General features: G+C 41.3%; 1 protein-coding gene across 1 annotated transcript in view; it reads left to right on the top strand.

Annotated features, from left to right (window-relative positions):
- Positions 1-11,614, top strand: part of SUGCT (succinyl-CoA:glutarate-CoA transferase) — a 776,171-nt gene extending 764,557 nt beyond the window's left edge. The window contains exon 14 of the mRNA XM_040259493.1: positions 10,883-11,614. Within this exon, the coding sequence (XP_040115427.1) occupies positions 10,883-11,046 (164 nt within the window). The 3' untranslated portion in view covers positions 11,047-11,614. The remainder of the gene's footprint in view (positions 1-10,882) is intronic.
- Positions 11,615-14,448: the final 2,834 nt, after the last annotated feature.

Here is a 14,448-nt window from a genome sequence, read left to right as displayed (position 1 = left end):
GGCTACCTCTGTTTCCTGCAACTGTTTACATTATTAAGTTGGTCTGGATTATAGAAATGTAGCTCGAATGCTGTGTGTAGTTAAAGTAGCTTGTGATGTTTGCATGGAATGGGTAGATTCTGTTTTTAGCCTGAGTCGTGGAAGGTTTCTAAGAGGAGAGGAGATGAAATAGTCAGGGTCTTATTACTGAAGGGCCTCAAACCACAGATGGAAAACACGACACAGGGCTAGTTGGAGGAATTTTCTGGCACACCAGGAACTGGGCCTTCCCTGTGCCTTCAACCAGATAACTTTCCACAGAGAATACAGTGAAGGCTTCATTCCTTTCTGGCCGGGTAGGGAAGAAAGATTTGGAGAGCACTGCCTGGCTCAGAAACATGAAGAATCAGAATATATTCATGGGGCTATGTTTCCAGGACCTCCTACAAGGAAATAGGCGGTCTATGACAAATTCATGTGAAAAGATGAGGTAGTAATGAGTACATATTGCATAAGAAATCTGATAGCACTGTGATCTAGAAAGACAGAAGGCATAGACTGTCAGAAGATGAAATCTGAAACTGTCCTTGGCATGTTCTACTCCAAGACCCGTGAGTTTATTTTTCAACTTAGATAATTCTCTTTTTTGCTTTTTTCTTTTTACTGGGAAACAGCATGGCCTGTTGGCAAAGGTTCAGGATTTGGAGCAAGTCTCTCTGGCTTTAAATCCTGGCTCCTTTTAGCTCTGCGACCCATTTAGCTCAGTGACTCCCCTGGTGTGTCGCTCAGTTTTCCCCGTTTATAAAATGGGGACCATGACCTTCTGACCGTATCCTAAGGGCTGAATGAATCAAATGTGCAAAGCGCATATGACAGTGTTTGGCACATAGGAAGTGTTTGTTGAGTAAGTAAATAAGTCTCATGTTTCCAAAGTTCCTTTTAACATATCTAGTGAAAAGTTACTTTCTGGTGTACATTAGGATGCTGTCGGATATAGTGAGTATGTACTTATCTAGTGACTTGGTAATCATTCAGACTCCCTTAGCCTCCCTTTTGCTATCTGTAGGAAAAGGAAAACATATTTATCTCCCTACCTATTTATTTGAAAAGTGCTTGTTATGTCCCATGTGCTTAAAAAAAGTTTCCTTCCATATAGCGCAGGGAACTCTGCTGGGAGTTCTATAATAACCTAAATGGGAAATGAATTTGAAAAAGAATAGCTATGTGTACATATATGATGAATTCACTTTGTTGTACACCTGAAACTAACATAACATTGTTAATCAACTATACTCCAATATAAGATAAAAATTACAAAAAGAATTAGTATTTGAAAACAAAACTCTCCTTAATTAAAATGAAGAACAGAATTTATTTTTTTTAAAAAAGAGTTCCTCCCTTTTCCTTTTCCTTTAAATAATCTCATCCTTGATTGTTAAAGGGTTTTAAAAGTTAAGACTTTTGTCCCCAGCTTGCTGTCATGAATCTAAAATGAAGTTCACTTGTTCATGTTCTGGGAAGTTTGGAACTGAAATGAACTGGTGATAAGGCCCCTACCTGAGGAATCTGGGGTGCTGAGGTCAGCACTGCAGCTAAGAAGGAGAGGCAACAGCAGCAGGTGGTGTGTGCTGAGGGCTTACTGTGTGCCTGGTCCTGTTCTAAGAAGTTTTAAAATCCTCACAACTTTAGATGGTAGGGACCATTAGCATACCCATTTCACAGAGAAACATTGAGGCACAGATGATGAAGTAAATTACCCAAGGAGACCAGCTCAGCTCATGACAGAACAATGATGTCAACCTAGACCCTCTGGCTCCCTAGCCTCACTTTTAACCTCCTTACTGTGTCACTCCTCGAAAACAAAGATTATGAAGTCAGCACAGCTGTAAGTGTGTCTGCTGTGTGCCCTTTACACATCTCATAACCTCTCTGAGCTCCATGTGCCTCTTCTGTGATATAAGGATAAAAGGCAGTAATAAATGCAAAAAACAGCAACAACAACCACCAAAAAACCCTATCTAATGTTACTGTGAGGATACCATGTAGATAACAAATATAGCCCCAGGCCTGGCGCACAGTAAGTTCTCACTGTATGTAGAGGCTGTGGGTGTCAGATGTCATCATGTATGACTAGAGCCTGGGGCAGATTCCTCCTCTTCTAACTCTGCATTTTGTCAGCCTCTGGCTGGTTTATCAGTTCAGCCTTCCAGGAAGGGGCAGACGTTGAGGTCAAAGGCATTGTCACTTTCCTAGAATCAGATATATTGTCCATGAGGGGACCAAGGGCAGTTCACACACAGACCTCATGGAGAGGTGGGTCTAACCCACAAGCTGTGCCATCCAGTCCCCTTCCCAGTAAGAGCTTTGACCTCCAATTATTAGAGTAAGTAGGCTCCTCACAAGGACAGCACTTGGGGCTCCAGGTTTGGTAGCACTGATGTTCGGGAGACTGCTGTGGTGTGCATTTTTCCTGAGCATTTTTCAGTTTGATTGCCTTTATAAATGCAGAGGAAAAACATCCACACCTTCATTAACCCCTGCGTGGCTTTGACTCAGTCTCAGAGAGCTCTGCATTTCTTTTAAAAGTAAAACTGCCCTAATTCCTACTCTCAGGTCAGTGGAGATGTGTCTGTTTAAGGCCAAGAATTCCTCATTGCAAGAAATGCATTTATCTCCAAACTTATGAGCTATGCAGGTTAATTTTTCATTCATTTGTTTCCTTTGGACATAAAATGTTTTGATGCAATAGATTTTTGATATGAACTTAGAAAATAGAAAAGCCTGCCTAAACAATTGATTGAAACCCTCAGCATCAGAGAGGTTGGAATGAATACAACTGCCTTGGAAATATATTGCTTTGAAATGAAGACACTTAGATGGAAATGACCTCTAAATTTACATATCCTGGCCCAAATTCTTCCCTGAATTCCAGACTTGCATAGCTAAAGGCTTCTCTCCTTGGATATCTCATTGGCATCTCAAACAGCATTTTCAATGGGCTTCCCTGGGGGCTCAGTGAGTAAGGAATCCTCCTGTAATGCAGGAGATGCAGGTGAAGCAGGTTCTGTCTCCGGTCAGGAAGATCCCCTGGAGTAGGAAATGGACTTGTATAGCGAAAGGCTTCTCTCCTTGGATATCTCATTGGCATCTCAAACAGCATTTTCAAAAACAAATTTGATTTCTGGGACTTCCCTGACTGCCTAGTCCAGTGGTCAAGACTCTGCCTTCCAATGCAGCAGGTGCAAGTTCAATCCCTGATCAGGGAGCTAAGATCCCACATGCCTCAGGGGGCAGCCAAAAAAAAAAAAAAAAGGGGGTGGGGGGAGGAAAAAAGAATTTGACTTCTGCTTTTAACCAGGTTTGTCCACGAATCCATTCAGCCTTTCTCATCAGGTAAATGGCCCACCAGTTATTCATTTCAGAAACAGGAGTTTTCCTTTGCTCTTTCTCCCTCCCCAGCTACCTTGGGTCTTGCACTTCATCAGCAAGCCGTCTCATTCTATCAGGAGAAAAGTTCTCAAATACATCCACTTTTCTCAAATTCTGTGGGCACCATCTTAGTGTAGGCCACCACCATCTCCTCCAACATCCCCAGAACAGCCTCCAAGCTCATTTTAGTGCTCTGCCCAGCTACAGGAGTACTGAAGTCCTGTCACTGTTCTGCTTAAAGCCCCAGCAGCTTCCCAGTGAACTCAGAATAAGATTCACTTTACTACCATAGCCTGTAAATCCCTGTGCCTCTCCTTCCAATTTCATCTAGAAACTACCAAATAATATTCTGGCCACACTGCAACTTTTTTCAGTTCTTGGGCATCAAGCCTGTTCTCACTGCCTGGAGTCTTCTTTCTTTTAATGTTAATAGCTTTTGTTTTAATATTGATAGCTCAGCTTTGGGACTTCCCTGGTGGTCCAGTGGTTAAAACTTTGCCTTCCAATGCAGGGGATGTGGGTTCAATCCCTGGTCTGGAAACTAAGGGCAACATGCCACTGAACAACTAAGCCCATGTGCTGCAAGTAAGACCCAGCACAGCCAAACAGATAAATAAAATAAATATTTTTTTTAAAAAAGAAGAAACATACATAGTAAACTTAATCTTTGGCAGTTTGAAAATACCTTCATATTTGATTAACCATTTGACTAGGTATACAATTCTAGGTTTGGGACTTCGTGCTCATGGTAGAGAACCCGCCTGCCATGCAGGAGACTAAGAGACACTGGTTTAATCCCTGGGTCGGGAAGATCCTCTGGAGGAGGGCATGGCAACCCACTACAGTATTCTCGCCTGGAGAATCCCATGGGCAGAGGAGCGTGGTGGGCTATGGTTCACAAAGAGCTAGACACGACTGAAGTAGCTTAGCATGCACGCACACACAAGTCTAGGTTTAACATCATTCTCATTTAGAAATTTGAAAGCGAGCTTCACTTTCTTCTAGTTTTTAGTAGGAATTAGTGAGAGTAGAATATATTGCAACATTTGACCTTTCAGCTTTTGTCCTACATCTATTCTAAGATCTGTCTCTCTCTTAACCATTGATTTTTAAGAAAAGAGGCTTGGAAATTCGATGGTTGTCAAGTGGTTAAGACTTGGTGCTTTCACTGCCAAAGGTTTCGGTTTGGTCCCTGGTTGAGGAACTAAGATCCCACAAGCTGCCTATAGTGTGGTCAAAAATTTAAAAAAAGAAAAAATTTAAAAAATTTTAAAGAGTCTTTAAAAAGACTCTTGGGAAGGTGAAATGGACCAATTGGCATCCACTTCCTCTCAGTGTCCTTGTGGACTATCCTGTGCTTCAGCTTTCTCGACCTCTTTCCCATCGACATGATCCCATTGACGTCATTCTTAAATTTGTTGAAATAGCTCATGCACTAGTGATGTCCCCTCCCATCCTTTTCACTCATATGAAATTTTATGTTTGTTTGCTTAACGTCTATACCTTTACTTCAGTGGTTTATCAGGGGAGAGTGAAGGCAATATATATATTCAAAGTCCCAAAATTCAGCACTTGAAATTATAGTCATTTGCCATCATTTAGATGTACAGTAATTTATTTGACCAGCGCAAAAGGAAATGGCAACCTACTCCAGTATTCTTGCCTGGAGAATCCCATGGACAGAGGAGCCTGGCAGGCTGAAGTTCACAGAGAGTCAGACACAGAGTCAGACACTACTGAAGCGACTTAGCATCCACACATGCCCAAGTTTGGAGCATATTTTCCTAATTTTATCAATATTGCAACTATTTGACCTCTTTATCTGGAAGGAAGGCGTTTGGGATAGACCTATGAGGACAATACATGAGAAAATGATTGCTGAACACCTGCTCCTAATAAGGTACACTTTGGAAGCTAAGAACAGATGAAAAAGTTTCTTCCTTTCTTTCTTTTCTTTTAAATACAGAATCTCACACAAAAGGGGGTATTGAATATTAGATTTAGAAATTTGTATAAATCCTTACCTATCACATTTGTTGACATTCTTGATTATCCAGAGAGGAAAAAATTTTTTTATTAAAGCAGGATTTCTCCATTCAAGTATGTGAATACTTAAAACTCTTGATATCAAGTTGAAAATTTTCCTTCCAGAAGGATTGTACCATTTTCCACTCCCTCTGGCCACAGACTTCTTAAACACATACTGTGATATCTGTAAGATTCACTAGTTTTGTAAACAAAGTTGTATCTCATCATCTCCATACTTTCTGATTATTACTGATGTTGAGTATTACCCAAACCAATCCTGCATAGGTATTGCCGACCTCATTTTAGAAATCTATGGACTGAGACTCAGGAACTTTTAAGAATTCTCAGGATCACACAGCTTTCAAGTGTTTGAAAGCATATGCGAATGTAGACGTTACTTTGCCAAAAAGTAATTTAAGAACATGTGACTTATCTGCTCATCTTTTTTTTAAACAGAAAATCAGATTATTCATTCTTTCTGGACCTTAGATATAAATAATTATGTCAAACATGTTCTACTTCTTGCAACAAATACATTTGAAGAATATATGTTGTGCAAAACCTAGACTGAGGAATGTCCCAGGTATATAGGATCATTGTACAGGGTTGCAAGAACAGATTTCAATTGACTCAGGGAAATTTCGCTTTCTTTGGGATCTGGATATATCATTTTATTTGTCCTGTTTCACATAGAGATGTATATTTTAAGGGGCTGTAAATTTTTGTTCTTTCATAAACTACATGGCCAAGCAAAACAGTAGCACCCCTATCCCCCTTATCCATGGGTTCAATTTCCAAGGTTTCAGTTACATGTGGTCAACCGTGGTCTGAAAATATTAGAAAATTCTAGAAATAAATAATTCATACATTTTCAATTGTGTGCTGTTCTGAGAAGAGTGATGAAATCTCCTGTCATCCCCTTCTGTCTCCTGAATTATCTCTTTGTCCAGCATATTCATTTGTTAGCCACTTAGTAGCCATCTAGTTTATCAGATTGATTGTCCATCAGTGTCAAAGTGACTCTTCTTTTACTTTGTAATGGCACCAAAGTGCAAGAGTAGTGATGCTGGCCATTTAGGTATGCCAGAGAGAAGTCGTAAAGAACTTCTTTTGAGTGAGAAGGTGAAAGTTCTCAGCTTATTAAGGAAAGAAGAATTAATTGTGTGCTGAGGTTGCTGAAACCTAAAGTAAGAGCAAATCTTCTATCCATGAAACTGTGAAGAAGGAAAAAGAAATTCTTACTAGTTTTGCTGTCATACTTCAGTCCACAAAAGTTAAGGCCACAGTGCATCATAGATGCTTAATTAAGTGGGAAAAGACATCAGATATGCATAGTAAGGTATTTTGAGAGAGACCACTTTCATGTCACTTATTACAGTATATTGTTGTCATGTCATGTTCTGTGTTAGTAGTAGTTACAGTGGTTCACTTACTGTGCTTCATTTATGAATTAAACTTTGTCATAGGGATATATGGATAAGAAAAAACACTATACATAGGGTTAGCATCATCTGTGGTTTTAAGGATCCAAGTGGGGTGTCTTGGAAAGTATCCCCCACAGATAAGGGGGCTCTACTGTGTTTAAGGAATTTTTAAGAAATTGCAATTTGAAAACTGCCAGTACAGTTCAGATAACTATACCATACTTTGATATTATTACATGGACAAATGTCAGCTTCAGAATCTTTCTAAAATCAATCATATGTAAAATACCTGGTTTCTGAAGGGGCATATGGAAAAGTATATACAGTTTTGTCAACGGCGATCTGGCTCACTTAGTAACATCTATCTGTTTAAAGAAGCCTAAGCTTTCCAAATATAGCATGTCCTCCAGGTGTCTTTATCCTAGCAAGTCTAAAAATGTCCAAGTAATACCATCCCCCCAACCTAAATTCTTTAAGATAGTTGTGTGCAAGGTGTTCCATGCCCTTCCTCCTAAACTGGTAGCATAGTGTTCAGTGTGGATCTGGAAGCTCCCAGGAAGGGTTAGGAGGGACACAAGTAGTGGAGGGGGACACAAGTTGACCTGCCCTTTCCTATGGCTGGACCTGAGAAATTCCCTCATAGCATCCTTGCTGGGAGTTAAAAATCCAAGTTCTATGTGCCAATAGCACAACACTCCAAAGTAGATGAGTCTCAAAAACATAAGAAGTGAAGGATGCCAGACAGTAAAGGCCACATATTGTATGGTTTCATTGATATGGAATATCCAGAATAATCCATAGAGATGGAAAGAAGTTAGAGGTTGCCAGGGGGTGTGGAAAGGGGAGAACTGAGAGAAACTGCTTAAAGAATGAGGGTTTTAGTGGGAGCGATAGAAATATTTTGGAACTAGATAGAGGTGGTGGTTGCACAGCATTGCAAATGTGCTAAATGTCAGGGAACATTCACTTGAAAATAGTGGATCTTATGTGAATTTCACCTCAATTAATTCTTTTTTTTTAAAACAAAAGCCCAAGTTCCTGAACCTGACATACCTGGACTTGGAAACTGATACTTCCTCGCTGTGTGATGTTTAGCAAGTTATTCTCATATCCTAACCTGGATCCTAATTTTAACCCTTTTACCTTAAATCTCCATCAGTATCCATACAGGATTGCCATGAAGATTTATAGGAGCTGATGTGTGGCCTTTGGCACAGTGGCCAGCACAGCCCAGGTTCTTAGGAAATGGTAGTTACCACTGCTAATACTCCTGGCACTGGGAGCAGTAGTGATAATTGGTAACCCTGTTTTATCCCAGATTCTTCAAGAGTCAAATGACTATTTCTCAGTTGATTGTTTTACTTCAGGTCATCTAGTTAGGAAAAAAGCCATGTGACTTTGACTTCAGCCTGTATTTTTTGGCAGAGTCCTTCTTTTGAAAGACAAATTTTGGATGAAAACTATGGTTAATGTCAAAATCGCACACATCCCTAAAACACTGGATTATCAGCTTTCTCAGAAGCATAGGTGACACCACCTCCCAATGTGTATGATTCTTTCTTGAAAAGGGACCAACCCGTGAAAGAAAACAGTCATGCACTGGAGCATTTGAAAGGAAGTGTGAGAAGGCAAAAAGAAAAGAATTTCCCTGAGTTTCAGAGAAGGAAAACTTCGGACATCAGTTGGAAATTGCCATTTATCTGCTGTGGATGTTATATGTAACCCAAATGTGCCACTTGACAGTTTTAAGAGGTCTGTGTCCTCTCTCCATCAACAATGGCTTCCTCGCCATTATCTTTTCAGAATGGAATTCTCCTAGATCCTAAGGCACATTTCTGCTTTATTGACTGCCATTCTGTTACCCACATGTACTTGGGTTTTATCTGTTCTTCCTATGGGCTCCCCAAATCCAGAGGAGACTGGAAAAATCTTTATGAGATGGAAACGTACTGTTCTGTAGTCTTCCTGTGACTCTCTAATTTGTTCTCCCGAAGGCTCATCAAGTGAGATGTAAAGGACAGCCAACATAAACATCATTTATTGAATGAGACAGCAAAGGTAAAATCTGTTGAAACAGTATGTTGCTCAGTTCAGTTCAGTTCAGTCGCACAGTCATGTCCGACTCTTTGCGACCCCATGAATCGCAGCACGCCAGGCCTCCCTGTCCATCACCAACTCCTGGAGTTCACTCAGACTCACATCCATCGAGTCAGTGATGCCATCCAGCCATCTCATCCTCTGTCATCCCCTTCTCCTCCTGCCCCCAATCCCTCCCAGCATCAAAGTCTTTTCCAATGAGTCAACTCTTCACATGAGGTGGCCAAAGTATTGGAGTTTCAGCTTTAGCATCAGTGTCCATCAAACCTGTGCATGAAAGAGTGAGAAGATGAGGCTGCTAAGGTTCTAAAAAGTATATGGCCTTCAATGTGAGATGGTTCAGGTGGATGAGGATTTGCATCCTGTTACTATTAGTTATTCAGAGAAGGCAATGGCACCCCACTCCAGTACTCTTGCGTGGAAAATCGCATGGACGGAGGAGCCTGGTGGGCTGCAATCCATGGGGTCGCTAAGAGTCGGACACAACTGAGCGACTTCCCTTTCACTTTTCACCTTCATGCATTGGAGAAGGCGATGGCACCCCACTCCAGTACTCTTGCCTGGAGAATCCCAGAGACGGGGGAGCCTGGCGGGCTGCCATCTATGGGGTCGCACAGAGTCGGACACGACTGAAGTGACTCAGCAGCAGCAGCTGTTAGTTATTAGCTCTGTGTGCGTGTGTGCATGCTGTGATCAGTCATGTCCACTTCTTTGTGATGTCATGAACTATAGTCCACCAGGCTCCTCTGTCCGTGGAATTTTCCAGGCAAGAATATTGGAGCGGGTTGCCATTTCCTTCTCCAGAGGATCTTCTTGATCCAGGGATCAAACCCCATCTCTTGCATTTCCTGCATTGGCAAGCTGGTTCTTTACCAGCTGAGCCACTGGTGAAGTCCATGACCTTGAACAAAACCTTAGCATTTTGTACTTTAGTGTCATTATGTGAAGAATTAGGATGAAGGACTTCCCTGGTAGTCCAGTGGTTAAGTCTCCAAGCTCCCACTGCAGAGGGCATGGGTTCGATCCCTGGTCAGGGAACTAAGATCCCACATGCTGCACGGTGGAGCCAAAAAGTTGGGGGAAAAAAATGAATGAGGATGATAAAATCCATTCCCAGCGGTTGTTGAAATCCTTCCGTTAGTTATCCTGTTTGTGGTGGCTCAGTGCTCAGCAAAGAGCTGGCAGTGCATATCCATTTCCCATTGCACTGCAACTGTCAAAGAAGGTGATGGGGTGGCTTTTGTCATCATAGTGGCTGGCAGGTTTTGTGCGTTATGTGGATTCAGGGATGCTTACTTCGTGCTTTCTGTTCATTACATCATGTAAACCCTTTCATCAAGAGTGTATGGTAAGCATCATACCCAGTTTAGTTGTGGAACACGAGGCTCAGAGAAGGTATACAATTTGTCCAAGATAGCTCTTCTTGAAAGTGAAAGAGCTGATACCCAAACAGAAGTCTCTCTGACAAGGAAGTTTGTACCTGTAACCTCTTCTACCACCTAAATGCTTCACCCAGAGTCTGGCTGAGGCTTAGTTGATCTGCAGTCTGTTGAACTTGGGTTACCTTCACCTGGGGTCAGATTTCCAGAGAGACACTATGTACCTGTGCCACTGTTCTCTGGGACCTAGAAAGTCAGTTCAGCTGAGTGACTTACCCCTGCGAGTCTTTGTGACTGGCCTGGCACACACCAGGCACATCCATGCAGCCCCCAGCATGGTGGATGACCACTGCACAGTTGTCTAAAGCAAAGTCAAGGAAAGCCATGTGTGCAAATACATTTCTTTCCAAAACGATGGTCCATCTGCAAGGGTGTAACGGGCAGTGATATTCTTGGCATTCATTGCAAACACCCCAGGCTGCTTGGGTAATGAATTTCCGAGGGTTAGTCATTAACAGGCTTCCTGCTTTCCTCCCGCTCTGACAGGCCCAGCTGTGAGATACAGTAAGTTCAAGATGTTAGAGGCCAGGCCGCCTCCCCTTCTCGGGCAGCACACGACGCACATCCTGAAGGAGGTCCTCCGATACGATGACAGGGCCATCAGGGAGCTGCTCAGCACTGGAGTGGTGACCCAACATGAGGTTGAGTGACAAAGGAAAAATGCTTTTCTGCAAAACCACATCTGAATACATTTTGCTAGCGAAGACAAAACAGCCTTTCTGGACCCTTCTCCCCAAATCTGGTGCCTGCCACTGAAGAGTTAGAGGAATTCCAGATTTCCTGCCTGGCGTCTCCAGAATGGCTCTGGTATCAGTGAATCTAGTGCTTTCTAAATGTACCCCACCTTTCATTCCTCACTGGTTTCCCCCAGATAATAGATTAATTGCAGATTTTTTTTTTTTTTTGGTGAAGATTTTTTTTTCTGGAAAAATGCATTCCTCATTCTAATTACATTAATAGCCTAAACGTTTGCCCCTCCAGCCCACGCAGGTCTGAAAAAGAGCAGATCTCTTGATGTTCTTTACTTGCACATAAAGTCCTCATTTAAACCTTTGTTAGGAAGTCAAAGCAATAAGCAGAATGACAGTCTCAGTGATTGATTTTAAACAGAATAACTTAATTTGAGCTCATGAACCCTTTGTTAATCTGTAATTTAAACCATGGAATTTGTTAATGTCCCTTATAAAACTGAACTTCATTCTCCCCTGTGGGGGTAAATATTTGCTTTATGTTGTGTTTCTTTGACTATTTCCTGAGACATGCAGAAAATCAATCCCCACCAATGAATTTTGGGATGTGTAGGTATCTGCATGACAGGGTAAAGAGTGGTTCTTTAATTGGTACCTTATTTTGAGCCAAGTGCAAATGCAACACATTTTTAAATGAATGTCAGATGAGTATCTAGGTATTAAATAATGTCTCTGTGTGTGTGTTCAGTCATATCCTACTCTTTGCAACCCTGTGGACTGTAGCCCACCAGGCCCCTCTGTCCTTGGGATTTTCCAGGCAAGAAAACTGGAGTGGACTGCCATTTCCTTCTCCAGGGGATCTTCCTGACATGGGGATTGAACTAACATCTCTTACGTATCCTGCACTGGCAAGCAGATTCTTTACCAACTGTACCACCTGGGAAGCCCCAAATGTCGAAATAATGACAAATAGGAAAATGAAAGGAAACTATTTCTTTATATTCTGAGTATCCACTGAGTAGAAGAATATAGCATGTCTTAGTATTAAGTATTTGCCTTTAAGTATTTGTCAGTGAATTAGAAGTATAGCAACATCTCTGTCCAGAAGGTGGTAACTGATTTACATCTATGTTCCAAGATGAATTGTCACTCAGATTGCCAGTCACTCAAGCCCGGATACAGACCAAGGAATTAGATGACCTGTGATCTATATCCCGATATGATGACAATTTGATCTGTTAGGCACATATATCTTAAAGCCATGTCATTACATGCCAAGTGGTCATTGAAAGTTAAATTACAGATGTTCATTTTTCAAACTGTGATTTAGAGCTAGTTTTCTTATTGTGTTCTTTTTCATTGGAAGGATTTGAGCCATTTATCCATGCTGTAAGCCTCAGTGTGTTTCTAGAATTAAGGATTCCAAATAACTAGGACATTTGTCTGCTCACAAACCCTTATGGGATTTTATAGAATAATGCCTACTAATTCTAGAAACAGTTATTGTCTTCTCTGCTTTCCTCTTTGTGGACATCTTGTTCTGAAGAACTCCTGCTGTTATCCTACTAGTTAGAATTCCATCATGCAAGGGTAATTTGATACCTTCTGCAGTACTTTTCCCCCAATGGCTAATTCGTAGATAGATATTTGGAGACGTTCACTTCAGGCCAGACATCTAAATGAAATTCCTCCATGTATATACAATTAGTAATGAAAATGGTAAAAGGCTGGATGACAGAGATTTGGCAAAACCACATATCCTGAAAGATGTTTCTCCACCATTATTCCCCCAGTGATCCAAGTTGATGTCTTGAAATGAAAATTGCTTGGTTCCTAAGCAGTAATCCTAAAGATCTGGGTCATCATATGTAGCAGGACATTGATCATTCAGAGAGGGTCACAAAATGCCTCAGAAACCTTGAAATCAAACAAAACTAGTCTTGGTCCACAGCAGAGTCACCACTGGAGACTGTCTCCAGTGTAAATGTATATGTAGCTGTTCAGATTTCTGCCTACACAATTCAAAATGATCCAGAAGAACTTTGAACCTGTTCATCCCTCAACAGATATCATTTACTCTACTGATTTAGTGAGAGAAATAATTTAGAATATATCTCACATTTAGGTAGAGAATTAGTCCTGGAAGAAACATTGTGTTTGCTGAAATTTGTAACATGTCCCAGATCAAGTTATGCCTATAGACAACGTGTTGTTTTAACTATCAGGATGTATTATACATTTCCATAGCTGTACATATTGTTACATTACCATATGCTCCCAGTTCACTTTGGGTCAAGGCCTGCCTTCTGACAGGTTGTCTGAAGTTGTTCTTCAAATTTCTTAGCAACTTCCAGGTTTAATCATTATGGAATTGAGAGCGTATCCACGAGCAACTAAATTTCCTTTCCTTGATTTTTTTGCTTAAACTTTCTGCTGCCATGGTTTTCTGGTTAATAGAGCTTATTTTCCAGCTTGCAGTCTCACATGCTGAATGTTTCCCCAGAAGAAGAGAAATGAGCATTGTTTTGTGGGACTCCTCTGGTTACTTGGTGTTCTTTCCATCTTCAATCCGTCTACTAGGAGTTAGAAGCACAATCATGATTTAAAAAAAAAAAAAAAAACACCGAAAACTACAGCAAAGGAGGTTTCACACAGGCTATTTCATACTAGTTCCTAGCTCGTTAGGTTATAACCTAGATAACCCCACAGAGGGGGGCTTTTGCATAACACTTCAACACCCCTGTTTTCTGCCTTTTTCAGGGAAATTCACACCCACTAATACTGATCTCACCTGAATTTGATGTCTCACCACCAACTTTTTGGTCCCATGATGTTGGTGTGTGGTCTACTTTTATGGATGTGAGTGTTGTTTGTTACTCTCCCAACTGGCTCAAGGCTGCCTTCATGCACAGGAAACGCTCTCCAGGTCCCGGACCGACAGGCACTTAGAAAGAACATCACCAGAACTGAACTCATTGGTCAGATCATCTGCGTCCGCTCTGATGGCTCATACGGCAAAGGAGACAGGTGGGAAAAAAGGCACATTCCTCAACCTCCATTCCCTGACCCTGGGCTATTCGTTTTCAAACACATCCTCCAAGATTAAGAGATTGTTCTTGCATTTGCTTCTATTCATGGGAGCATATCCACTGCCGTGAGTCCCTAAATTCTTGAGTTTCTTCAGACACAATGTGCCAGGAAAAGTGGTTATTCATTTTGAGAGTAGTATCAATGAGCCTTAGAAGGTGAGACTGTCAAGCTCATTTCTTCTCCCTCTCAACTTTAGAGTACGATCATTATTTTGCTAAAGAGGATGAAAAAGTTTGGGGGATAAAGGTACATAATTCTATTTCAAACATCTGT

The sequence above is a fragment of the Oryx dammah genome, unplaced genomic scaffold (genome assembly GCF_014754425.2).
Source record: "Oryx dammah isolate SB20612 unplaced genomic scaffold, SCBI_Odam_1.1 HiC_scaffold_18, whole genome shotgun sequence".
NCBI lineage: Eukaryota > Metazoa > Chordata > Mammalia > Artiodactyla > Bovidae > Oryx > Oryx dammah.
The sequence above is the reverse complement of the archived record's forward strand: the minus strand, read 5'-3'. Positions and strand labels throughout refer to the sequence as shown.